The sequence below is a fragment of the Urocampus carinirostris genome, chromosome 1 (assembly GCF_059441175.1).
Source record: "Urocampus carinirostris isolate Australia breed hairy pipefish chromosome 1, RoL_Ucar_1.0, whole genome shotgun sequence".
Classification (NCBI taxonomy): Eukaryota; Metazoa; Chordata; class Actinopteri; order Syngnathiformes; family Syngnathidae; genus Urocampus; species Urocampus carinirostris.
In genome coordinates, this window is record NC_142349.1 from 1,362,710 (window position 1) to 1,387,863 (window position 25,154).

General features: G+C 39.6%; 1 protein-coding gene and 1 pseudogene across 5 annotated transcripts in view; one reads left to right on the forward strand and one right to left on the reverse strand.

Annotated features, from left to right (window-relative positions):
• LOC148373206 (junction plakoglobin a-like) overlaps positions 1-25,154 on the forward strand; it is a 109,460-nt gene that overhangs the window by 66,548 nt on the left and 17,758 nt on the right. For all 5 annotated transcript variants that reach the window (XM_088333087.1, XM_088333096.1, XM_088333105.1 and 2 more), the window contains 7 exons: positions 1,395-1,514; positions 4,040-4,258; positions 13,936-14,088; positions 14,179-14,298; positions 15,177-15,327; positions 21,688-21,809; positions 22,274-22,313. In XM_088333087.1, coding sequence (XP_088189213.1) covers positions 1,395-1,514; positions 4,040-4,258; positions 13,936-14,088; positions 14,179-14,298; positions 15,177-15,327; positions 21,688-21,809; positions 22,274-22,313 — 925 coding nt within the window. The remainder of the gene's footprint in view (positions 1-1,394; positions 1,515-4,039; positions 4,259-13,935; positions 14,089-14,178; positions 14,299-15,176; positions 15,328-21,687; positions 21,810-22,273; positions 22,314-25,154) is intronic.
• LOC148373207 (U2 spliceosomal RNA) lies at positions 18,359-18,478 on the reverse strand (annotated as a pseudogene).

Below are 25,154 nucleotides of genomic sequence, written 5' to 3' on the forward strand. Positions count from 1 at the left end.
TTGATGCAAACCTGCAGAGTCCGGGTCCCGTTGAAAGTAATCTAAGGCAAAAAGTGTATATTTCCAAAGGTAAGGGTGGGAAAAATATATATCCACTATTGTCCGCCGCGTCCACAAACAGGTCTGTCTGTTCCTCACCTTTACCCCACTTCCCGTCACACCCCGTTTGTTCCGCTCCCCCTTTTTCATTCGCCTGTGCAAAACATAATATTATAAGTGTCTAAAATAAATACAAATAAATAATTACAAAAATATACAGTTGCAAATACATATTATACATGGGTTACACATATTTACAAAGAAAGATGGTACACGGAGAGACCATTAATAATAATAATAATATAACTTTCATCCCAAACGGGGCCTGTGGCAGGGCAGTTAATGGTAGCAACACGCTCGCAACACAGTAAACGGGTCTGGTAAAAAAAAAAAAAATACTGTACTTGTAAAAATCACGTTAAACCGTCCTCATCTTCCTCCTTAGAACTGAAGCCATCAAAGTCGACTTCCTCAGTGTCAGAAAGAAACTTTGTCATATAGACGTCGTCCCACGCTCCCTTTTTTCAAAACACGCTAGCAACACGCTCGCAACACAGTAAACGGGTCTGGTAAAAAAAACATATCATACTTGTAAAAATCACGGTAAACCGTCCGGACTGCTCGATTGCTTTTAGCTTGAAAGCTGCGTCATGTGCCTTTCTTTTTGCATTTTGCATGTTGAGGGTATGTTTACGCTAATTTAATTCATGCACAAGCCAAGAAGTTGCAGTCTTCCTCAGCGCATATATTCCACCGGTCTAAATCTTACCTTTTGTACTCGAGCGCCGCTGGCGGGCGTTAGAAAAGTTACATAAATTGGCCGCATCAGTGAGTAAACCGCAGGGTTGAAAGTTTGGGAAAAAAAGTAGCGGCTTATAGGCCGGAATTTACGGTAATGGGGCGGCAGTAACTCAGGAGGTAGAGCGCTCGTCTTGGGATCAAGGGATCCCAGTTCGAATCCCAACTTGTCCGTGTTACATGTCGAAGTGTCCTTGGGTAAGACGCTGAACCCCTAATACCCCCAATAAGCAGGTTAGCGTCTTATATGGCTGCAATACAAGGCCGCTATTGGGAAATGTGAAGCACACTGTAAAGCGCTTTGGGAAGTCATTGACTTGAAAAGCACTATATAAATGCAGATCATTTCATTTCAGATCATTTCATTTCATTTCATTTCATCAAAGCCAGAAAAAAAAAATTCTTTTGATTGGCACTGGATTTTTTTATTTTGAAGGTACAAGAAAATTTGAAAAATTGGGCTTGAAAGTGCTAGAATTTGGTTATTAAAAAGGTCTACGAACCCTGGTTTCATTTTTTGATCCAACTGTTCTATATCTCTCGCTCTTTCTCTCTAGGAAGGTTTAGATGGTCTACTGCAAATATTGGTCACCCAGCTTGGTTCAGACGATGTCAATATGCTGACCTGCGCAACAGGCATCTTGTCAAACGTCACCTGCAATAACTCCCGCAACAAGGTAGCCATGACACTCCGATCCAGGGGCATTTGGTCATTGCTGTTGGGAATAAAAATAAACTATGGAAGTATAACTCTTAAATTGAAACATTTTATCTACCGGTACCTTTGTTTGAGCTATGAAAATGTGTCTCCAAAAAGTTGGGGTGGTGGAATTTATACCTGTGTTTCTCTATCATGCTAATAAGAGGTTCTAGCTATGAGTTGGGTCACAAACTAACTAGCCTTGCCATTTCTCCCAAGGGAGTAATGGATGTTTTTACTTAAACATCACACTTTTACTCATGATAGGTTTAGTAGATACTCAAAAAAGGACACAAGACATCAATGGATTTTAAACATACAAAGAGAACAGGAGAGGACTGTACAAACTCCTCAGATAAGAAATTCCAACCTGTTCTTAAAGTCATCCCAAAGGTGTGGATATCAAAGAAAGACAACATTATTGACTCATAGTAACAATGACGTAAACCAGAGGGAGGCAACACAGTCCTAGAGGGCTGCATTTCCAACATGTCTTTGTGGGTTTCTCTTCTTCAACTCCGGTGATTCTGTTAGGGATAGGATCCAAACACAGGCACACATCAAGTTGACAGTTCTTAAATCATGTCAGAGCTTTCTCTCAAATGGGAAGATCTAGTGCCAGCCAATATTTGCCGGTTTGACTAATTTTTGAAGGCCTTGAGAAAATTTTGTTCTGTAGCCATACAGGCATAGGACATATATAAAGAAAGCTTGAACTATCATATTTTATTAGAAACAAGTATGTTTTTAATATTTTCTATTGTTTAGGAAACAACAGTTAAACATCTTGAAAATGCTTGTTTCCAATAAATCCTTTTGTAAAAGGATACATTTAGAGCAGAACCTTTCTGTTTATTATATCTCCATTTTCCAAACAATACTCCAAATACACAAGGGCATTTTTCTTGCAAAATAACAATTTATTGCAAGAACACTAATTCTATGCATGAACGATGCATCAATTTTGCAAGAACTTTACAGAGCCTGGTGTTTCTTGTGATGTGATCACACGATTTCGGTCACCACGGCAATGCGTAAAACTTCATCCCTCTCCGCCCCGACTTGACAGTTTTTTCAAAAGAATACAACTTGAAGCATTAACTGTCTGTGCTTATCCATATATTTACTTCTCTGACCACACTGCTTCACTCTGCCCATACTTGCCATACGGGGCTGCCTACACACTTCCATACCTGTCAACCTCCACTGCTGCATGACCTTAAAAACTGTCGTATTTTCACTTACAAAATACAAGATAAGTTCACACCATATTTTTTCTTCAAAAGTGTTTATTTATGTAGTTTAACATGTTACAGCTGTTGAGGAGTCTTCCGATTATTTTTGTAGGAGCAAAATGAACATCCATTGATCGATATGTTTTCCAGACTTCTACGTTTTTGGCGTGGCTCTTTGTATCAAAATGTGTCTTTAATCCATAGAAACAGGAGGCACCTACTTTCAAGTGTTTTTTGCAAACAACACAACACATTGCGACTTGATGATTGTATCCAAAGAAAATTCCAAACTATGTTCTAATGTAGGCCTACAACTCTGCTTTCGCTTTGTTCACGTGTGATCGGAATGATGCATGATGGGAAATCCCCAGGCGGCAGACGCATGCGCACAGTAGCATCAAACCACTCACTTCGTTTACAAAAAAACAAAAAACGATAGCGAGAATAGAGGCTACCGCGGCGAACTGACTTGATTGATTTGCCATTTCGTGATAGTCGGTATATACTGGCTGGAACCCATAATTGACAAATTTGCGTTTTTCCATACAGATTTTCTTGTAGGCCGTACACGCCTTAAAATACAAAGTCAACGTACTATGTACGGCAAATACGTACAGGTTGACAGGTATGCAATTAACTCGCTGGATACAGGAAACAAGACATTGAAGCAGGGGCTGCCTCAATGTGTCGACAAAGATCTGATCAAAGCAACTCCTACCGTCTAATGATGATATACTGAAACCATTCCCAGAGGCTATCTAGTGATAAGCTTTGGCAAACACAAGTTTTTTAAAAATAAACACCAAAAAATACATTTTTATCTTTTCGCACTTAAGAATAATGCTTTGAAAATGTATTTATACGTCATTGCCCTGAATAAGTTAAACTGAGTTTTGTGGTGCTTGTCAAGCACTTTAGTTAATTAATAGTTTATAATGTTTTTTTTTTTTTTGCTGTGTCCACATAAAAAGCCACAAACAAACACTTGCTTGTGATAATCCACCAAGCCACCAAATCCATTTAATATGTTCCGTATATACTGTAGGTAAAAGGAAGATAACTAAAGAACCAAGACCTTGTAGTGTGTGTATTTGGTTGGTTGGTTTTAATGTTATGTTTATGTCACTTTGGATGATGTGTTATTATTATTAATGTGCTACTTGAAATATTTTTGTGTTTGTATCCCTGTTGACCAAAATTCATCAAAAAATTATTAAATATTAAATATTTTTAACTATATGTTGTTTTCTAATTTGTCCATATACAGACTCTAGTTACCCAGTTTGGCGGTGTAGAGGCATTGATCCATGCAGTACTCCGTGCTGGGGAAAAAGAAGATGTCGCAGAGCCGGCAGTTTGCGCTTTGCGTCATCTAACGTCGCGCCACCACGATGCCGAGCTGGCCCAGAATGCTGTGCGGCTGCACTACGGTGTCCCCGCTGTGGTCAAACTTCTGGGACAGCCACACTATTGGCCTGTTATAAAGGTAAGGGCCCGGTCACACAGCCGTTTGCGTCTGTATCGCGGGTAAAATTTTGCGTTTTTTTTTTTGCCCGTGGTTGCCCGCGATGGAAAATGCGCGAAATTGGCCAACCCGCTGTTCATCGGTGGTATTCCCGCAAAACAGACGCCGGCGACTGTTCCGCTTCCTCATCGCGTCATTTCCGCGTCATTTTCTCATGTGGACCATGGGTATAAAAGCTCCCGAGCCGGTGTTGTGCCCAGATCCGACTCCTACGCTAAATCCATTCATTTTTATTTTATTATCTTGTTATGAAATGAAAAGAAATGTCAAGAAATAAAAATGGATTAAGACGAGGTCACTACGGTGACGGGGATCCATGTTCACCCCTTGACGTCTCGAGCACAACTGACGTGTGCTCGGCAAATCGCGCTGTATATACGCGGAGAAAGGCGTTTGACCGTCACACGCGTAACACGTTAATTTCACGTAATAACACCGCGATACAGGCGCAGAACATGCTATTACCATGCTCCACCCACGATTACCCGCTGAAATTTCCCGTCCTACCCATGTGTAACAGCGCCCTGGCCGCGGCCAGAGCACGTCGTTCCGCGTCATTTCCGCGTCATTACCTCGTGTGCCGCCCGCGGTGAACACGTGCTCAAAGTTTTGAGAAGCTCAAAACTTTTTCGCGCGGCCAATCGCGTGTGAATTTCCGACCGCGAGTAAAGCACTGCTGTATCTCGTCTATATGGCGGTCTCAAAGCGTCCAACAGCGCCCAGCAGCATCTGCTTCACAGCCAGAAATTTCTGGCCGTGATTCAGCCTCGATACGTCCGTGAAAGGCTGTGTACCTGCGCTCTAAAGTATTGAGCAGCGCAAAACTTTTTCGCGCTGCCCACTGCGCGTGAATTTCCGACCGCGTGTTAAGCACTGCTGTATCTCGTCTGTATGGCGATCTCAAAGCGTCCAATAGCGTCCGCCTCAGAGGCAGAAATTTCTGGCCGTGATTCAGCCGCAAACGGCTGTGTGACCGGGCCCTAAGGAAAGGGACACAGCACTTTTGCTTGGAAAAGGAATATGGTGAAATGTAAAAACTCAATAAATGTCTGGAATATGACAGCTTAACTGCGGCGTATACCGTTAGATGTTATAATAGCATTCCTACAAAAGCCCATTCCGCTTGAGAGCTAGCAAAAGACAAGAACATTACAAGACACATTACCGATTATGCTTCAACTGACTTGCCTCCATTCTTTATAACTGGAAAGATGCAGGCACAAGTGCATCTCTGTTTTTATTTTTTGAGGACAAGCAGGAAACAAGCCGCATGACAGGATTTTGGTTGGTCTCATTCGACTTCTGTATCGCAAACGAGAAGGATGCATTTCACACTGCTCTGTGTTCATAAGAATAACATTGAATTTTAATTTTGTAACAAACATGCACAAAACTGAATTTTACTCTGCACATCCTATGTGAGAAGTTTTAACAACTACAGTGAAATTATACTCAATTTTGTACTGACATTGATTGTAAAATACCATGTTTGACACACTGCCAAAGGAACCCACGTTGTTTTTACCTGCCTCCATTGTAACTTTGGCCGAATTGGCTACTGAATTTTCTTGTGCTACAGAAGGTCTGGGCAATGCGCAACTGCGCACATGCGCAGCTTTGAGGGAACATTCCCTTCAGCCCATTATCCACACCTGCCGCTCATCATGGACTTCGCATTAATGGAATGCGATGGCAATCTTTTTTGTCAGATTGTTGCGCTTGGAGCGTTTCTGCCTACCAAAATTCCCACTTCTTTTTGCCTGTGCTTTGAGCCCGAAAGACTGCCATTATTCCTCCAGCTGTGAATTTTAAGGACTGCTTTGTTTTTTCATATTTTTTTCCCTTCCTCCATGTGCTGAGCGCTTATTGTTTAACTCCACTTTCCCCCCAAAATAAAACTGTCAATGCTGCTCGTGTGTCTGCGTTTGGGTTTAACTGCCAAACTTTTGGGGGACACTGTCACTAACTTCTGTTTTACAGACAATATTGCCAGTATGTTAGGAAAATAACAGTAACTTGGAGAACTGGTCAGTCCCCTGAACACGGCATCAATCCAGTATGGGGTAGAAATCAGCACATAAAAAAACAAAAGTAATGACCAAAAAACCCCTAAGTATCACCACAAACTTCAACATCAACCACCAAGTGCTTGAACCTGTCACCAAATTTAAATCTTTTGCCATGTTAATATCAGAAGAGGTGTTAGAACCTAAAATAATAGCCAGGATAGCTCAAACCACAGCCACATTTGCCAGACTTAAACCCATCTGGATAGACAAGAGCATAGCAGTGCAATCAAAGATCAGACTCATGCAAGCGCTGGTTACTTTCATTTTCCTCTACGCGAGACACAGACTCATACAGCTAAGCTGCAAGGGAAATTTGCTACAGGAAAACTTTTAGGCATCATCTACATGGCCTGTGTGACAACACGATTAGAGGGCACATTGGAGCCTACAAAGAACTGTTGTCAACTGTGCGCAGACGAAAACTGCAGTGGTAGGGTCACGTCCTCTGGACTGGCCAAGATTTCCTCCAGGGCACAGTCAAAGCGGAGCGGGAGGAGAGGAAGGCTGGAAAAAAACTGGACTGACATCATCAAGAAATAGACAAGTGCCAACTTTGTGACGACCCAAACGCAGGCCAGGAACCGTCAGCAGTGGAGAAAGCTGTTCATAGTTGCGTCCTCAGTTGTACCCCCAACGACATAGGCGGTTAAGGAATCTGTTAACCGTGAATTTCACAACTGAAATTATGTATGAACATATTACCATAGAAATGAATTAGAAGAAAAACTAAAATTGTTAGTTGCATATGCGTATCACCTGATACCAAATAGAAGTGTTCATAAGAGAACTAATGTGCAAAATCAATCACAAAAAGACATTTATTTGTGGTGAGTTCATTATTGACCTGGTAAACCCAAACAATACCACTAATATTGACCATTTTGTGAATACCTTTGGTATGTAACCACTAATTACAAGGCCTACTAGAATTACAACACACAGTGCAACCCTCATAGACTGTATGCACACAACAAAATCAAAATGAGATGGATAGCAGGATATTGATCAACGACATCCCATTTTATTAACATACTGAAAAAATAAGGCAGAAAAATGGTCAGTTTAGCATTACAAACTAAACAAAACATAACTGCAATTAGAAATTATCTCAGTCAGCAAAACTCGAGTCAAATTTGTGCCACTAATGATGTAAATCTCACATATGATGTTTTAAATGATAAAATCTAAACACTACATAATGGAGTAGCAGTATGGGTTTGAATGGAGTGAGAGATTTATATTGTTGAGTTGCGTTTTTAAAGTCGCAAATTACAAAAACAACCTGCCAAGTCGTTGCGCGTATTGGTGCACGAATTGCAAATCTAAAGACGTTTTTCCAATTCCCAGAGGAAACTGGCCTTTACAAAAGCACCGTAGGAGCCTGTGGCTGCTAGTCATTAAAATAACTGTTTGTATTTATGGTGTCCATTTCAAATGTGATGTTATTCTGGCTATCTGATTTAGATTTACTTGAATGCTGAATGCCTTAGTAAGTGTGAGTATAAGTGTTGTCAAAAAGTGTTTGCTACCAATGCCTACTATAGACTGTAACTTTGCTATTACTGGTGCTAGCTAGTAGGTCTTTTATAATTAGTATAAGTATAATAATAATAATAATAATTAGAACAACAATAATCACATTTGTATTATTATTATTAATGTATATTAATGTATATTATAGTATAATATTAAGGTTCACAGAACCCTTGACCGTTAGGGTGGAAGGGGAACTACTTACGAATGGGGGACCAGTACCAAAAAGTGAAAATCCGCAAAGTAGTCTCACACCTTTACTGTTTTTTTTGGTGAACTTCATTAGAGCGAAATCAATACGCAATTTAAATAAGTTGATGTTTTTTCCGGTCACAGTAAGTATGAAAGACGCAATGATATGAATTGGCCAATCGGCTTAAGAGATCTAAAGTCAATGAGTGCTGGACGATGGGCGTGAATCTTTGCTGCCAACTGCCTCCCAAACTGCCCCCCTCTCAGGCAAGGGCCATCAGTGTGTTAAAAAAAAAAAATCAAATCGACAATCGGCATGAATCTTGGTTGCCCGAAACCTCCCTCAATGCATCCATCCGTTGTTTTTTTTTTATCATCCGATCTTTTTTTTTTAAATTACCGGTAAATATTTTTTTCCCCGCAAAGTTGTGAACTAGCGGTAAATGTAGCGCCAAATAGCGAGGTGTTCCTATAATTCACATTTATAGCAAATGTGAATTAGAATAGAATAGACTATACCCTTATTATCATTGTTACAAAATGGGTTGAACATATTGTGACAACGAAATTGGAAGTGGCACTCCAATTTCACATTTTACTGAGAGAATTAAAAAAAAAGATACAAGATAATTTAAACAATATTATTTCCTTAACGGCTTCTCACAGAGGCAGGAATGGGTGCAGGCCGTTTTTATTTAATAAAGTCAGAAAGGCAAACTAACCCCGTTTGCTTTCAGTAATAAAAATAAATAAACAACTCCTTACACCAGTTTAGCACATGGGTGTACTGCTGTTCAAATAAAGAAGTGACTCTGCCATGTGGATTGCACATATGTAAATTTACCTTTACACCTGACCCACATAGAACTTTAAACATGTTGTCTTTGATGTTGGTCTGCCCCGACCTGAGTCCCATCTGTCTTCTCTTCAGGCAAAAGACCAGATACTTTGTATCTCCTATAATAAGTTTCAAAAGTCAAGTCTAGTGAGAAAAGGTGGTGCAGAAAATTGATGAATGGGTGAGCAGGCATTCTACTATGCTTATTGTTGGACTGTCAGAGTCTTAAGGTTATTGCTTAGTTAAAAAGGGGTCGGAATAAAAAATCATGGGCAGGATAGCTCAAACCACAGCTGCTGTTGCCAGAAAGCAATTGTGAGGGACAAGAACACAGCAGTGAAATCAAACATCAGACTCATGCAAGCACTGGTTACTTCAATCTTCCCTCTATGGTTGCAAGTCATGGATTCTCACAACAAAACTGGAGACTGAAATCTAGGCCATGGAGATTCCATGCTATAGAAAACTTTTAGGCATAAGCTACATAGTTCATCCGACAAACAAAAAAGGTGCACATTGGCCCCTATGAAGAAGTGTTGTCATCTGTGCGCGGATGAAATCTTCAGTGGTATGGTCACTTCACAAGATCATTAGGGCTGGTCAAGATAATTCTCCAGGTTACAGTTCAAGGGGGCAGGAAGAGTGGAAGACCGAAAAAGAACTGGGCTGACAACATTAAGGAATGGACTGCAGCCATGACCCCAAAATAGGCCAGGAACTGTCAACGGTGGAGAAAGCTGCCCCGACAACCCAGGCGGTTAAGGGATCCTTGAATCAGAGCAAGTGTTTGTCATGGAATCCTGTGGGCTTCTTCAGCCATACATACCCTTGTTATGTCCAAATAACACATTTTAGTGTCATCAGTCCACAGCACCTTATTCCAAAATGTAGCTGGCTTGTCCAAATGTGCTTTAGCATACCTGAAGCAGACTGATAAAACTTAAAGTGAGTTGTTTGGAGAAAAAACAAACAAAAAAAACCAGCACTCCAAAACATTGTGTACTTGTGGTTAAGATGAATTTTAGTAATTGACTGTCTCAATAATTATAAGAGAGTATGTAATACTTTTATGAAGCTCATCTTGCACCTTATCCATTTTTTGATTGTTGCATTAGGATTACAGATGAGAGACCCCGAATATGTCATTAATGTGAGGCAGCAGTATCTCAGGAGGTAGAGCGATCGTTTTAGGATCAAGGGATCCCAGTTCGAATCAAGGCTTGTCCGTGTTACATGTCGAAGTGTCCTTGGGTAAGACATTGAACCCCCAATTACCCCCAATAAGCAGGTTAGCGCCTTACATGGCTGCACAGATCACGGCCGCTATTGGGAAATGTGAAGCACAATGTAAAGCGCTTTGGGAAGTCATTGACTTGAAAAGAGATATAAATGCAGATCATTTCGTTTCATTTCATTTGCATGTTACATCTAAATGTATCAGATTTATTTCCCTCTTCAATCGATTTTGAACAACATTTATTATACTCTTAAATGGGAAATTGTGAAAACGTGGCACTCACTTAGTAATGCAAATAGAAGTAGATGATGAATAAAAGGATGGAATCAAATAAATGCAAAAGGGAAGACAAAAAAGGTGCTGTCTAAAACTAAGGTGACCGTTTTACAACCCCATTCTTGCACACATTTTTACAATCTGCTTTGTTGAGACTTGTCTTTTGATATTTTCAGGGACCGGTGTTATGCAGAGAAATGCAAGTTCTGTTATCCTACTGTTGTTGTTCAATACATCTACCTTCTTTTTGTTACACAGTTAACCTGCATTGACTCCATTCTTTGCTCCAGCGCACTCATGTTCCCATTTTTCTGGTTAAGTTATTTATGTTACACCTTGTATTATACCTGGGGAAATCCTAGGCTTACAAGCTGCATCGAGTGGTTTACGTTTCTGCACCAAAGGCCAACTGGGTCTTGTCCTCCCCAAAACTATCCACAGTGCCCCTCTAAACCTCTGCCATACCGAGGACAGGATGAACTGTTTTACTATTTCATCCTCTGCGGGCCGGTGTTATGCCAAGAAATGCACCCCCATACTGGGAGCGGGCACACGTCACTCTCGCTACTATAATCACTTTTACCTCGTTTTAACCTGTTTTAAGAGGGGGGGCATTTTTGGTCAGCCAGGCTCGTCCCTCCTACCAGCATCATCTACGTTTATTAGGTTGACTTTGGATGATTTGTACTAGTAAAAATGACACCGTTGGTGTGACTATGTTAAGCACAGGATAATCTGTTTCTTCAAGTAAAATACAATTATTTACGTGTTACGTCTTGTTTAACGATAACAAGAAATCAAAAACGTTCGTCTCCCGTTTTATCTGTTAATGATTTGACAGTGCATTTCAGCATGATAAGCTTTATGGTAGAGTTTCAAAACCTGGGATTTGAGTAGGAAAAGGCAAAATAAATGTGTTACCTGCTCAAAAGGGATTTATATAAGGTGTGCATTACCGTTATACTACATTCACAACAAATACAAGACGAAGTGGTTTTGGTGACATGTTCACTATTACGTTCCCGAAAAGCGAGATAAAAGTGAGATAAAACAAGGTAAAGTGGTTATAATAGCGGAAGTGACGTGTGCCCGCTCTCGCTATGGGGGTACAAATTTCGTCAGGGGTGCATTTCTTGGCATAACACCGGCCCGCAGAGGATGAAATAGTAAAACAGTTCATCCTGATAGTTTTGGGGAGGACAAGACCCAGTTGGCCTTTGGTGCAGAAACGTAAACCACTCGTTGCAGCTTGTAAGCCTTGGATTTCCCCAGGTATAATACAAGGTGTAACATAAATAACTTAATCAGAAAAATGGGAATATGAGTGCGCTGGAGCAAAGAATGGAGTCAATGCAGGTTAACTGTGTAACAAAAAGAAGGTAGCTATATTGAACAACAACAGTAGGATAACATAACTTTTTCAAAACTCTTAGAACCAGGACAAGGGACTAGTGAAAGTGTGTGGAAAAAAAAATAGCTTAGTCAAGAAGCTAAGAAGGGAAACACTTGACTATCCAACTTCCCCCCAATAATAACAAGTCACTAACTATAGTGCTTTAAACAAAGTACAGAGCAACTTCTACTTACGAATTGAATTTGTTCTGGGAGTAGCTTCGTAACCTGAAAACCTAGTAAGTAGATATGATTTGTAATGTAAGTACAGTATGATATGAATGCAATAAATCATAAAAGAGCATCAGAACATGAAACAAATACATGTTAAATTTTGATTACCACACTACAACATAAACATACAACATAAACATAAAACGAGAAGCACATGATGTAGAAAAAAACAGATAATAAATGAAATAATAAAAAGGAAAAACTGAACAAATGACGTCTGCTTTTGCCGGCTTTTGCCGAACCATCAGAAATGCGCAAGGCAGACCAAACGGTAGCCTGACTTGTCAACACTTTTTTCGGGTGATTCTTTTCCACAAATTATGAGACTTCATGGAATTTCGCACAATGTATTTAGTTTGGGATGATTGAATGATGCAGCTATCTTGCCGGAACCCCTCAGAAGCTCTCCTCCTCTTCGTCTCTGAACTTTGAACTGTGACGGTGACACAAAAAGCATGCTGGGAGCAAACAAGCTCACTGGGTTTTAAGCGATATCCAGTTTGTTTACTTTCAGGAAACTCTGTGAGCGGCTAATAGCAGTGAGTACTGTATTGTATTTTTGACTCCGTATCCTGAAACGCCTTCGAAATTAAAGGCAAAATGTTCTTGTTAAGGTAATTCTTAAGCTGAAACTTTTGTATGTAGAGACATTTGTAAATAGAGGTACCCCTCTAACATGGTGTGTGTATAATAAAAGTGACCAGTGGTATGTATAGAGTCCTCTGTCTGACCTGACCAACATTCCTGTCTGTAGTAGTGTGCATCTGAGGGATGAACAAGGAAGAGAGTAAACAAAGGAGCAATGCTGGTCTACTAGTGATCCCAAGAGCCAAGAAGAGTTCCGCAGGCTTAAGAGTGTTCTCCATTTGGGCCTGGGGCTGTGGAATGCTCTTCCCCCTGAGATTCGATCTGCAACCTCAGTGGAAATGTTTAAATCCAAGCTTAAAACACATTTCTATTCTATAGCATATGAATAACCTATATTTTATGTTGACAATATCTGTGTATTATTTGCCGTTATGTAGGTTTTAGATAATCTGTGGTCTGTGCAGCCCTTTGAGACTTTGTGATTAAGGGCTATGCAAATAAACATGACTTGATTTGAAATCTTACAATTGCTTAATTTTTAATGATTTGTTTTCAAAGATTAAAAAGTGCTTTAACAAGTCTGCTTAAAATAATGCAGAACCTGCTCTCTGGTGGCTTCGCTTTGCCATTGCATTTCCTCCCTTGTGACAAACTGGCATTAGTTTGTAAGACTTTGCCACATGAAGCGTCATCTCCCCTATGGCATCGGCCAACAGGACAGGTGCATGCTACACCTAAACAGGAAATTTTAAAAGGTGTATTAGTGCAAGGATCACTAATCCATTATGGACTTTTATTATGGTCTATGAAAATAATAAGGGTAATGTTTCCTAGCAGTAATTTGGAATGACAAGAACTTCCTGCAACTGAAATAGTAAGCTACACATTACTAATTTTCACCCAACACCTAAAAGGGAAGATTTGTCTCAAGAACAAATATATTTGCGATTCACTGAAGATCTGAAAATCATATGTCTTGACAAATGCTCATGCAAGATTAAAAAACGCATGTGTAAATAGCATATATATTTGTGGCTCTGCAAAATACAGGATTCACATCACATTTTTTATTTTATAGCACTGGAGACATTGAAAATGTTAAAAAAATGCTTGAATTCGGCCATGAGAAAGGTGTACGAAAATTGTATTTTATCATGATAACTTTTATTCATTATTATGTTTTAATATTTTGCCTTAACAATAGTTTTTTGGGGGGGATTAAATAAGTATTTGTCAGTTAAAATTGATCTTATCGGTTTGATTTGACTAATCCATGCAGGCTACGGTTGGCCTCATCCGGAACCTTGCACTGTGCCCAGTGAATCAAGCACCCCTGAGAGATGCTGGTGCGATTCCACGCTTGGTAAACTTGCTTTTAAAGGCTCACCAGGATACACAAAGGCAGACCTCCTCTTCCCAGCATACTTATCAGGTGTGAAGATCCTGCAACCATATGCACACGTAGATTGGCTGTACGCTTTACCGTCTTGTCTGCATTCCCTTTGTCCAAAAATTGTAATAGGATGGTGTTCGTATGGAGGAGATTGTAGAAGGATGCACGGGAGCGCTTCACATTATGGCCAGAGATCCTATTAACAGAGGAGAGATTGCCAGCATGCAGACCATACCACTTTTTGTTCAGGTACACTAAAATTCATAAAGTAGAGGTATAAGGAAGTTAGTTCATTTCTATTTTACCCTCAGTCTCTTCTGGATCTGTAGCATGTCTGCCTGATAACACTTTGTCCATTCTTGGAATATATTTCAGATTAATTTTAACATGATAACAAGCAGTGTTAAACAATAAAAAAATGAGTGTCAAAACAATAAACAACAATACATAAAAATGTATGCTATACACCTGCAAGATTGTACGATCCTTTTTTATTTTTATAAAGTGCTAAAAAAAAGAGGCAACATTGGAGGAGAATGAGAGTGCTTCGTTGGATTAAGACAACCTTGTGCATTTTTAATGTTTTTATCCTTTCGTACATATTTGCCTTTTTAATTTGTTTTATTTGACCTGGAAAGAGAAGCCATCGGAATTCGTTATACTTGTGTAAAGACAATAAAGACCATTCGTTCATTTTTGTATCAAAATACGGACCGAAGTGCGACTACAAAATCGATGCTTGACCATGAGTAATTCACACAAGACCATGTTCTGGAGTTGTCCTCTGCTGGGTCAAAGTGGTACTACAAGCATGTCCCCTCAACATTACAACGAAATACATTGCACTATTATTTGCATTGAATTAACGTGCTAATTGGCACATGAATCACGTGACACAACAAATCCATGATGACATCTGTTGTCAGCGCTTTTGATAATCGATTTTAATACATTTTATCGATTTGTTGTTGCAGCCCTATTCATAACACACCAACTGTCTTAAATCCTTGCTACATATTAACTTCACATTTACCTAGGTCACTAGGTTAAAAATTATAACTGGACACATTCAAGGAAACACAATGTACAGGAATTTTCTCATTATGTGTCGTTTGTTTTGTGTCCAGCTGCTTTACTCGTATGTGGAGAATGTAAAACGAGTAGCTGCAGGAGTTTTGTGTGAATTGGCTTTAGACAAACAGTCTGCGGAACTCATCGATGCAGAGGGCGCCTCAGCACCACTCATGGAGCTCCTGCACTCCAACAATGAGGGAATTGGTATGGCTGGTCTTTTCTTTATTATTATTACTGAATTATCCGCACTATAAGACACCCCCCCCAAAAAAGTAGTTTGTCATATATGTTTCATGCATAAGACTCACAAAGTCTTTATCAAGCGCATTATATTCTGAATTAAATTAAGATAAATACATTGTGGGAAGTAATTTGGCCATCCTGAAAGGTATAACAATTATGGCCACGCTTGTTCAACAACGTTTGTCACTTACAATGCTTAGTTTGTGCTAAGAAAAAGTGAAACAAAATCTTGTACCTATTTTAATCACTTTGTTTTCTCATTTCTAATATTTGTATCTGGCACTGACTAAAAACAGTGTAGTAGTAAGAAGAACCCCATTGCCTTTTCTACTTTATTTGTTCTTAGTGGCCTGGTGATAAGGATTTGGCGCTTGTACCGTCACTACCCTAGTTTTATCCTCGTTGCTACCATTATTATGCAATTGTGACCAGTGATAAATATTGGTTGATCAATAATTGCGCAAATATGATAAAACACTGGTATTTTAAAAATTTTCCTTAGGCAAGTTGCATTTGATTATAAAGCAGAAGTTCAAATTTCCATAAAAATGTAGGTTTTCGGGTGCTCCTTATAGTCCGTAAAAGAAGGTACTGTTGGTTAAGAAGTGATAACCACATTGCTTGTTTGAGCTCTTACTGGCCAGGCCCGGTAGGAAAAGACCTGGCCATTAGAAGCTAACCTATAATTTACTCCAGGAGAACTCCACAAGGCTATGTAACCAAGGATATTCAACTCTATCTTCTGAGTTGTGCCAGCCCGAGATAGAAAACAATGAGTTTTCAGTTCCTGGAGTGCAGATTTAAGTAAAAAAAAGTCAGTGTAGTAAAGTCTGGCTGACGGAAAAAGACTGCATGAATGGAGCCCAGATTAGAAGAGTCAACATGACAACTGGGTGGCAGACGGAAGCGTTTTACTCCTCCTGGACTAAGAAGGCTGTACAGAGTCCCGGATATGTCAAAAAGAAGAAAAGATAGCAAAAGAGCAATATATTACTTTGTGCACACCAATTAGTATATTACGCTCATCCCCCTAATAGGTGGGTTCTCAGTTAACGGATCCCATGGAGAGCGTTCTCTATCCGGGCCCCGTTGTTATGGAATGCCCTGCCTCTGGAAATAAGATCTGCAACCTCAACGGAAGTTTTTAAATCAAGGCTAAAGACACACTTCTATTCCAAAGCATATGATTGATGCCCACCTCATATTCTGTTTTGTCCTGTCTTTTTCCGACGCCTGCCTGGCTGATACGAAGGAGAAGGATGATTTGAGATGAGTCAGCGGACCAGCGTCTGACCTGCAGCATGTCAACCCCTGCATTTACCAGCTGGCAGAGATGGGAAGCAGCGTCGTGGCTGTCATAGACTTTCTGGACTAGTTTACAGGCTGGGGGTGTTGTTGGTGTCATGCTCTTTCCGCACATCTTCAACATCTTACCTAATGTTTATTATTATATACAGTAATGCTAATTGTAATTCACCCTGGTCAATCCTGGAGGGGGGATTGCCGCGTGTGGGGTCCTTTCTCGGGGTTTCTCTTTTTTCCTTGTGCTGGGGTTTTTGGGTTGTTCCTTGCCTGCGTGCTGGTTTGGGTTCAGTTAATTGTGTAATTTTGTAATTGTAATCCTGTGCAGTCCTTTGAGACATTTTTGTGATTAAGGGCTATATAAATAAATGTGACTTGACTTGACTTGAATCCCTTAATTGCCTGGGTCGAAGGGGCATCACTGAGGACAACAATTTTGCTTTCTCCACTGTTGATGGTTTCTGGCCTGCCTTTGGGTCGTGGTAAAGTTGACATCAGTCCATTACTTAATGTTGTCGGCCCACTTCTTATTCAGTCCTCTATTCCTGCTGCCTCTTTGGACTTATTCCTGGAGAATTATCTTGGCCAGTCCTGATGATCTTGTGACGTGACCATACCACCAAAGTTTGCGTCTGTGCAAAGTTGACAAGAGTTTTTCGTAGGCTCCATTGTGCCCCCGGATATAGTTGTGCACCATTTTGTTTGTCACATGGGCTAAGTTGCTGATGCCTAGAAGTTTTCTGTAGCGACGTATTTCTGCGGCCTGGATTTTCTTTTCCAGTTTTGCTGTGAGAGTCCATGTCTCGCAAGCGTAGAGGAAAATTGAAGTAACCAGCACCTATATGATTGTGATCTTTGCCGTAGAAGAAGTAGACAAAACACATAATAAAAAAAGGTTTTTGCCAGACATGGGACCAAGTCACACATGTGCAAGTCTCAAGTAAGTCTCAAGTCTTCACCTTCAAGTCCCAAGTAAGTCCCAAGTATTTTTTTCTTGGGCAAGTCAAGTCACAAGTCAAGTCCCGAGTCTTAGATTGCCAAGTCCAAGTCAAGTCACAAGTCATAAAAACAGCGACTCGAGTCGACTCGAGTCCAAGTCACTAAGTCTCAAGTCCCCATGTCTGGTTTTTGCATACATTTGCTGAGAGCACTGCCATAAAAAAACGAACTGCCGCACTCCCACCCTTGTGTTTGCACAAAAGACAATCACATCTCATCAATTCTTCCCATCCCCAATCAAGAGGTTGTTTTCGCAAAATGAAGTTTTTTGCTACCCTCAACTAACAATGGGTCTATGCATTTACATGGCTTTACATTACTGGAAAACCGGCAATAGTCTGATTTCTATTCAACCCATAAACGTACCCATTGAGGAAATACCTGTTAATGTGCAGGTTAGTTTTCAATACATTGCTACTTTGGTAGCTGGTTGAGATCTGTGTGTCCTGTCTTTGTAAAACCCTAACCCAACCTGTCTTACTCCGGTTGTTGCTATGTGGATTCGAAAACTCAGCATTTCACTTATTATAGAGTGGGGTTTTTAAGGGTTATTGATCTATCTTCGTTATTCATTATCCATTAACCGTTATCGGTCAGTTCATAATACGCTACAAAGCCTAGGAGCCGGGACACTTACTCTCAGCCAAAAGGCCAAGCTAAGGTCCTAGCCCTAATGCCTTGCAGCGATCATTGCGAATGCACCGTTCCCGGAGGTACTGCAATCCCGGGCCGATGCGTGGAGTGGACAGAGCAAGCTCTTATTCCATCTCCGGAATGCAAAAATCAAAGGCCATGATTTCCTTACAAATATCGGTATAGTCCTCAGTGTTTTTACTAAAACTCTTCTTTGAAATAGACGCCCGATTTTGCCTTTATTCTTTCCTACTGATATCCAATAACATTATGGTTCTAGACACTGATACAGATAACCAATAACCTTATATAAAGTACTTTTTACTTTTCGAAAAAAAAAAAAAAAAATGCAAAAATTCAAGTATTTTGTGTTTTTAATTTTTGTTTACAATTATAATAAGATTACCCAGCACTGGCAGACATGTGTCAATCAATCCATCAATTGGTCTATTGGTTTGTCAAAAATCAGTATGACTATAATACCAGGATACTATTATAAATGCCACAAAACTGACATACACTACTATTCAAATGTTTGTCGTCGCTTAGAAATGTTCGTTCTTTAAGGAAAGCAAAGTTTGGAGGATTTTTTTTTTTCCCAAATAAAAATCGTTATGCCTGACCTTTTCAATGTTTTGACCATCATTCTATTTATTTTGCAACTCATTTGGTTAGTAAGAAATTTTGACTTTTCATTGAAAACACTATTGAATGGTAGTGGACAGTAGATGGGGTAGAAGGTGCATATAGGTATGGTTATGGGTGTGTTCACATTGTTTAATGTGTATTAATGTGTTGTACTTTCATAAACAAAAAAAAATACAATATGTAACTTTTTACAATTTTACAAGTGATAAGCAGGTAGTTGACTTGCATGGCTGACACTGCTATTGGTGTGTGAGTTTGTGTGTGAACGGGTAAGTGTGAAGGACATTGTAAAATGCTTCTGGAGGTCTTCAGTGAGTTGAAAAGCGCGATATAAATGCAGACCATTTACCTTTACATTATTACATCACTTGTTTACATCAGTTGGCATTATCTTAACTTTACACATTGGTAGCCATGGTAAAGTAAATTCAATATACAAATGCTGTAATAGCGGCATAAATGTTTTTCTGTTATAAATCCAATAAACAATGGCCAGAGAATTACTGTGTAACCCCCATAAAAGTGTTCCCTACGTTTAGGTTTCCTGAATGTTTTAAATAGCTTAGCTTTCCCAAAGGACATTTGTATGAAAATAATTTTAAACAGAACACTGCACTTTTTTGACTTTCATTATTTTTATTATTTTTGAGAAGCATTTGAAAGTTGTAGTTCCAATAGCTCCAAGTTGTATTTATTTTTTTATGTTTTGGGGGCGGTCGTGAGTTTGGAAACTAATCTCAGCTTTGAAAAAGTGTACCCTAAAAAATGTTATTCCTACTTTTAAGATGTATCACAGAGCAGGTAGAACAACTATCTTTAGCTTACACTACATGACGGTAATAGTGTAATGCAGCTTCCAAATTTCACTGGTGTGACATATACAACACAGTTGTTGCAACCAATTACTACCTACATTTACTGGCAAAGGAATTATTAGCTGATTTAAAATTCAATGTTTTTGTCTTTAGCCCCCTAACGGTTGTTTCTGTCAGCAAAACACTGTTCTGTTAATTAATTTTGATAAGCCTGTTGGCAAAAATGCAAAGCAGAGCCCAGCATGTTTGCGTGATTTATTCAATGAGGCAACTGCTTCTTCCTGTCTTGATAATGTAGAAAAACATTGACTCAATACAATATTTTGTTATTATTGTTATGGTTTGTGTTAATTCATATTTATGAACCAATTACTTTCACGTAAGACGCTTTAGAACAAAATGTGTTACCACAGTTTGCCAACATGAATAATATGATTCTAAGGGAGTTGGGAGGAAACTCTTTCAACAAATACATGCATTTGATATGTTTTAATATTCCAAATACTGGATTTCTAAAACATTAAAAACATATTTAAAAAACCAAAGCTACCAGATCCTGGCCTAAATGTGCTCTTCGGTTTCTTTATTTGATGCGTGCCTTCGGATGCTAGACTAGAGAGTGGAAAAACGTACCGTTTTCCTACAAAAGACTTATGAATATAACATATATGTCCCACTCATTTTTAACGAGAATTATTTTTACTCCCCATACTCTACATCACGGTTCTCCAATGTTGTGCTTGCAGGCACCTGGGTGCCCCATAAGGACAGTTGAGGTGCTTGCTGACCTGTTCTTAAAATAGCTCACCAGTGCTGGATCATTGTGATTATACTAGCAAAATTATTTTTTTGTGCCTGAATCGATTTAACCTTACTTCCAATAATCAACCTGGTTATTTTTTAAGTTATTATCAAAATGCATATAAAACCTGGTGCCCTTTGTGCTAATTAGTAACAAAAAGTAGCTCTCAGCTTGAAAAAGGTTGGAGACCCCTGCTCTACATAATATCTAGTAATATTAGTAATATAGTAATTTGGTGCTGCCCATCAACTCAGTAGGCTACGTGCATTGGCTGGGAAACCCAGGGGTTAATAAATAAAATCCTAATTAGAACTGTATTACCAAAAATATCAATAGGCATCAAGGTAATCAAACATATAAACTTTAAAACTTAACTGGTTATGCCTTAAAATTCAATGGTTTATTGAAACAAGGGCGGCATGGGGACAGCCTATTAGCACATCAGTCACACAATTCAGAGGACCCGGGTTCAATTTCGGCTACTGACATTCCAGATCCATTTTCACACACCATCATTACGCTAAAGCATGCACATAGTGATAGAGATGTGGTAAAATAAATCAAACACACCTTTTTTACAATTTCCAACAATTGGCCGAAGTGAAAAACCCATTCAAAGACATTTTAAAGCTGTGCACTTGTCTTCTCCAAATAGTCCCTTTTGGAAACGCCTTAACATCCCCTTAGAAAAATGTGTAAAAAAAAAAACTGATTACTTTTTCAGATTTTAATCAAATTTGACCAGGGACCAGGTAGGTCTACATGTTATTGCCCTACATGTTTTAGAGCTAAGATGCCTATGCTACACATTTCTGTAGGCATATGATTGCTGAAAAAAATAGGCGATAATAAAAACCTTCTATTTCTGTGTGTAACTTAGATTACTCAATTTTAGTAGCACTTGCAATGATTATTTCAGTTAGGGACAAAACTTCAGTGTTACCTTTTAAAACAGACTGAAACCGTCCATATTCTCCTAACAGTTCAAAAACAGCATTCGATTTTATTTGTGATTTTAGGCAAATTTTACAGGATTCATAAGGGGACATTATGTAATAAGATTTCATGAGATGACTTTGAATTTATACTTTGGCTCAACTAAAGTTTGATATCTATTCACAGCCACCTACGCTGCGGCGGTGCTCTTTCGAATCTCAGAGGACAAAAGCTCCGACTACAGAAAAAGAGTCTCAGTTGAACTCACACACTCACTCTTCAAACATGACCCCACTGTCTGGGAAATGGTAAGCATCACAGTATAGTTGTGTGAACAAATCGTTATATAACTTATGTACTGATGGAAAACAAACAAATGTAATTGCCTGGTTTAAAAAATGATGGAAGTTTAAATTCATCCTTGCAATCTGTAAAGGTGGGGTGCGTAGTTTGGGGCGTCCTTAAAACGTTGAAAGTGAAATATTAAGTGTGAGCAAGACTCAACTGAGTTCAAAGAACCCTTGTGCTTTATTTGCTATTGTGCCTGTCCACTTGTATCTTTCTTTTAACCCCCCCCCCTCCCAAAAAAGATAATAAAAAATAGTTTATCTGAGCGTGTCTAAGAAATGCATGTAGATCTTTTGTTACTCTGCCGCCATCTTCTGGAATAAGTCATGAATGCAGCTTTACATTTTCATACCCCCACCCCACCTTTATAGTACAGCAACAGAGAAAAATTGGGTCAAGTTTGTCATTTTGTGTTTGACTGTAGGCCTACACAGTTCCTTTGGAGTCCACATACTTGGCTGATGGTGAGTCAGACGACTAACAGTTTATTTTTCCTTTTGTTGCCTTTGAACTTAAATGTGTGATGGGCATTATAGATGGATGCATGTATGGATTGATGCCTAATTGAAGGGTGTTAAAATTGATACTTTTCTGATATTTTTTCTTCTCGATTCACACGTTTTAGCAACAGTCACAGACATTGTGTACACATGACAACCAAGAAACCAATCACATTATCAACTTGAATGGTTGTGTGCCGTTAAAGCATCTCCCGTGTTGAGTTGTGAAACCATTTTTGGGTGCCATTTCCGTTTTTGTCCGGGTCATTGGGACATGAGAATGGGAAACCCAAAGAGTATGACTACAGTGGCTTGGAAAAGTATTTGGCCCCCTTGAACTTTGTGGGCTTTTGCCACATTTCAGACTTCAAACATCAAGATATAAAACTGTAATTTCTTGTGAAGAATCAGGAATAAGTGGGACACAATCATGAAGTGGAACACACCATTGGATATTTTAAACTTTTTTAACAAATAAAAAACAAAAAAGTGGGTGTGCAAAATTATTTAGCCCCATTGAGTTAATACGCCACCTTTTAGTGACCCTATAACTAGGGTTTGCGAGACCTTTTGGTGGGAGAATTCTCTTACCTCTCACAAGGAGACGACCCCTCACCACAGAGCACCATGGTTGGCCATGGTCCTAAAATGTTTGTGTGTGTTTTTTGCTATTTTTTCCCTTTTAATCTTCTTTGTAATTGGATGTGTTTGTCTTGTCTGGTCACCCCTCTTGAGGGATATGACCAAGGTAGTTAGATAGATAGATAGATAAATAGCGCCACCTTTTGCAGCGTTTACAGCTGCAAGTCGCTTGGGGTTTGTCTCTATCAGTTTTGCACATTGAGAAACTGATATCTTTGCCCATTTTTCTATGCAAAACAGCTTGAGCTCAGTCAGGTTGGAAGGAAAGCGTTTGTGAACAGCAGTTTTCAGTTCTTTCCACAGATTCTCAATTGGATTGAGGTCATGACTTTGACTTGGCCATTCTAACACCTTGATATGTTTTTCTTGGTGAACCATTCCATTGAAGCTCTGCTTTATGTTTTGGATCATTGTCTTGTTTGAAGACAAATCTCCGTCCCAGTCACAGGTCTTTTGCGGACTCCATCCGGTTTTCTTCCAGAATGGTCCTGTATTTGGCTCCATCCATCGTCCCATCAATTTTAGATGGATAGATACTTGTTACATGTCCAGCAGCATCCCAGCGCTGAGAAAAATACAATTATAAAGCAAAAAGAATACAATATACAAATACCCAATGTGACGTGCTAATACCCACTGTAGTGTGTTATATAGAGTATTGACTGTTGTCCTAAACACTCTTTTGAAAGCAAAGCGCAGGTCAATACAGAGTAATCGAATTTGTGTCACTTTTAAAGTTGAAAGAATAAATGATTTTGAGAATAGGCAAATTCCGAGCCCAATTGTTAAAAGTTAGATACTTCTTAGCCGCAAGACCTAAACATTTCAATTCTGAACAATGAATGCGCCAATGAAAAAAGAGAAACGTTTCGTTTAAAAGCACAATTGTTAGCGACTTGTTAGCGAAGCTTAGCCATTGGCAGCAACTATCAATCAGCCAGGCTAATGAGTCCACCAGGCAACAGCAAACGCCACAAGCTGACATTTGTCAGACAACTGGCTCAATAGTTGCCCAAGATGACTGGCAACGCCCAAGCAGGCTATCGCAAAATCACCATGCCACTGGTACCGACTCCATAATAAGAACATCTCTCTTGAGTCACATTAACGTGCACTGGAGAGATTTAGACAAACTAGCCCGAAATGTGCCCAAATTTAAACCACAGAAGGGAAATACCTATCGCTTGGCCGAGTACCTCTAGGACATTGACTACTGCTCCAAAGGGTACCGTCAGCCAACCTAAAAGATAAACTGCAGAATGTCATCCGGCCGCACGGTCACGTGACTTTTGGACCAACTACCACTCGCTGTCCTAAAGGACCCAGTAGCCTCGAAACAGGCTATGGCACTATACAGGGAATCCCAGCCAAAACCGGCAAACATGAAATGAAATGAAATGATCTGCATTTCTATAGCGCTTTTCAATTCAAGACTTCCCAAAGCGCTTTACAGTGTGCTTCACATTTCCCAATAGCGGCCGTGCAGCCATGTAAGGCGCTAACCTGCTTATTGGGGGTATTAGGGGTTCAGTGTCTTACCCAAGGACACTTCGACATGTAACACGGAGGAGCCGGGATTCGAACTGCGATCTCTTGATCCCATAAAAAGGGGGAGTTCGTCGTGCCTTTTACTGTAGATTTAGGGACACTAACTTTGGGGACTTAAACATGCCTAATATGGAGGAGGAAATACGTTATAAAGAAGCATTTAGGAAAAAAACCTCGACAATGAGCTATTCAATTACTTGGGGTTAGAGCTATGTCCATACCCACTCACCAGCGGGATTTAACTGATACAGGTTTTGCTAGGATGAGAACTAACAAGCCCGAGGCCACAATTTACACCTTAAACCAAATGCCCCCATTGAACTGGAAGAGTCTCAAAGTGACGATGAAAATTGTGTACCGCTCATAAAGTGCAGGCGACATAGTCAAAATGGTCCTGAATACAACTTTGGACGAAGCGCACCTCCCCTGACCGATCGGAACTTGAGTAAAAAAATGAAATGTCACAACAAAAAACTTCGCGATACAACCAGTTTCCTGTAGATGCCTGGCAACCACCCTGACATTGAGGAAATTGTTCCTGTTGTTAATTGGTTGAGCAGACTTACTAACGATGATCAGTAAATACTCGGGAACTGTTGACGTCAATTTTCAGAT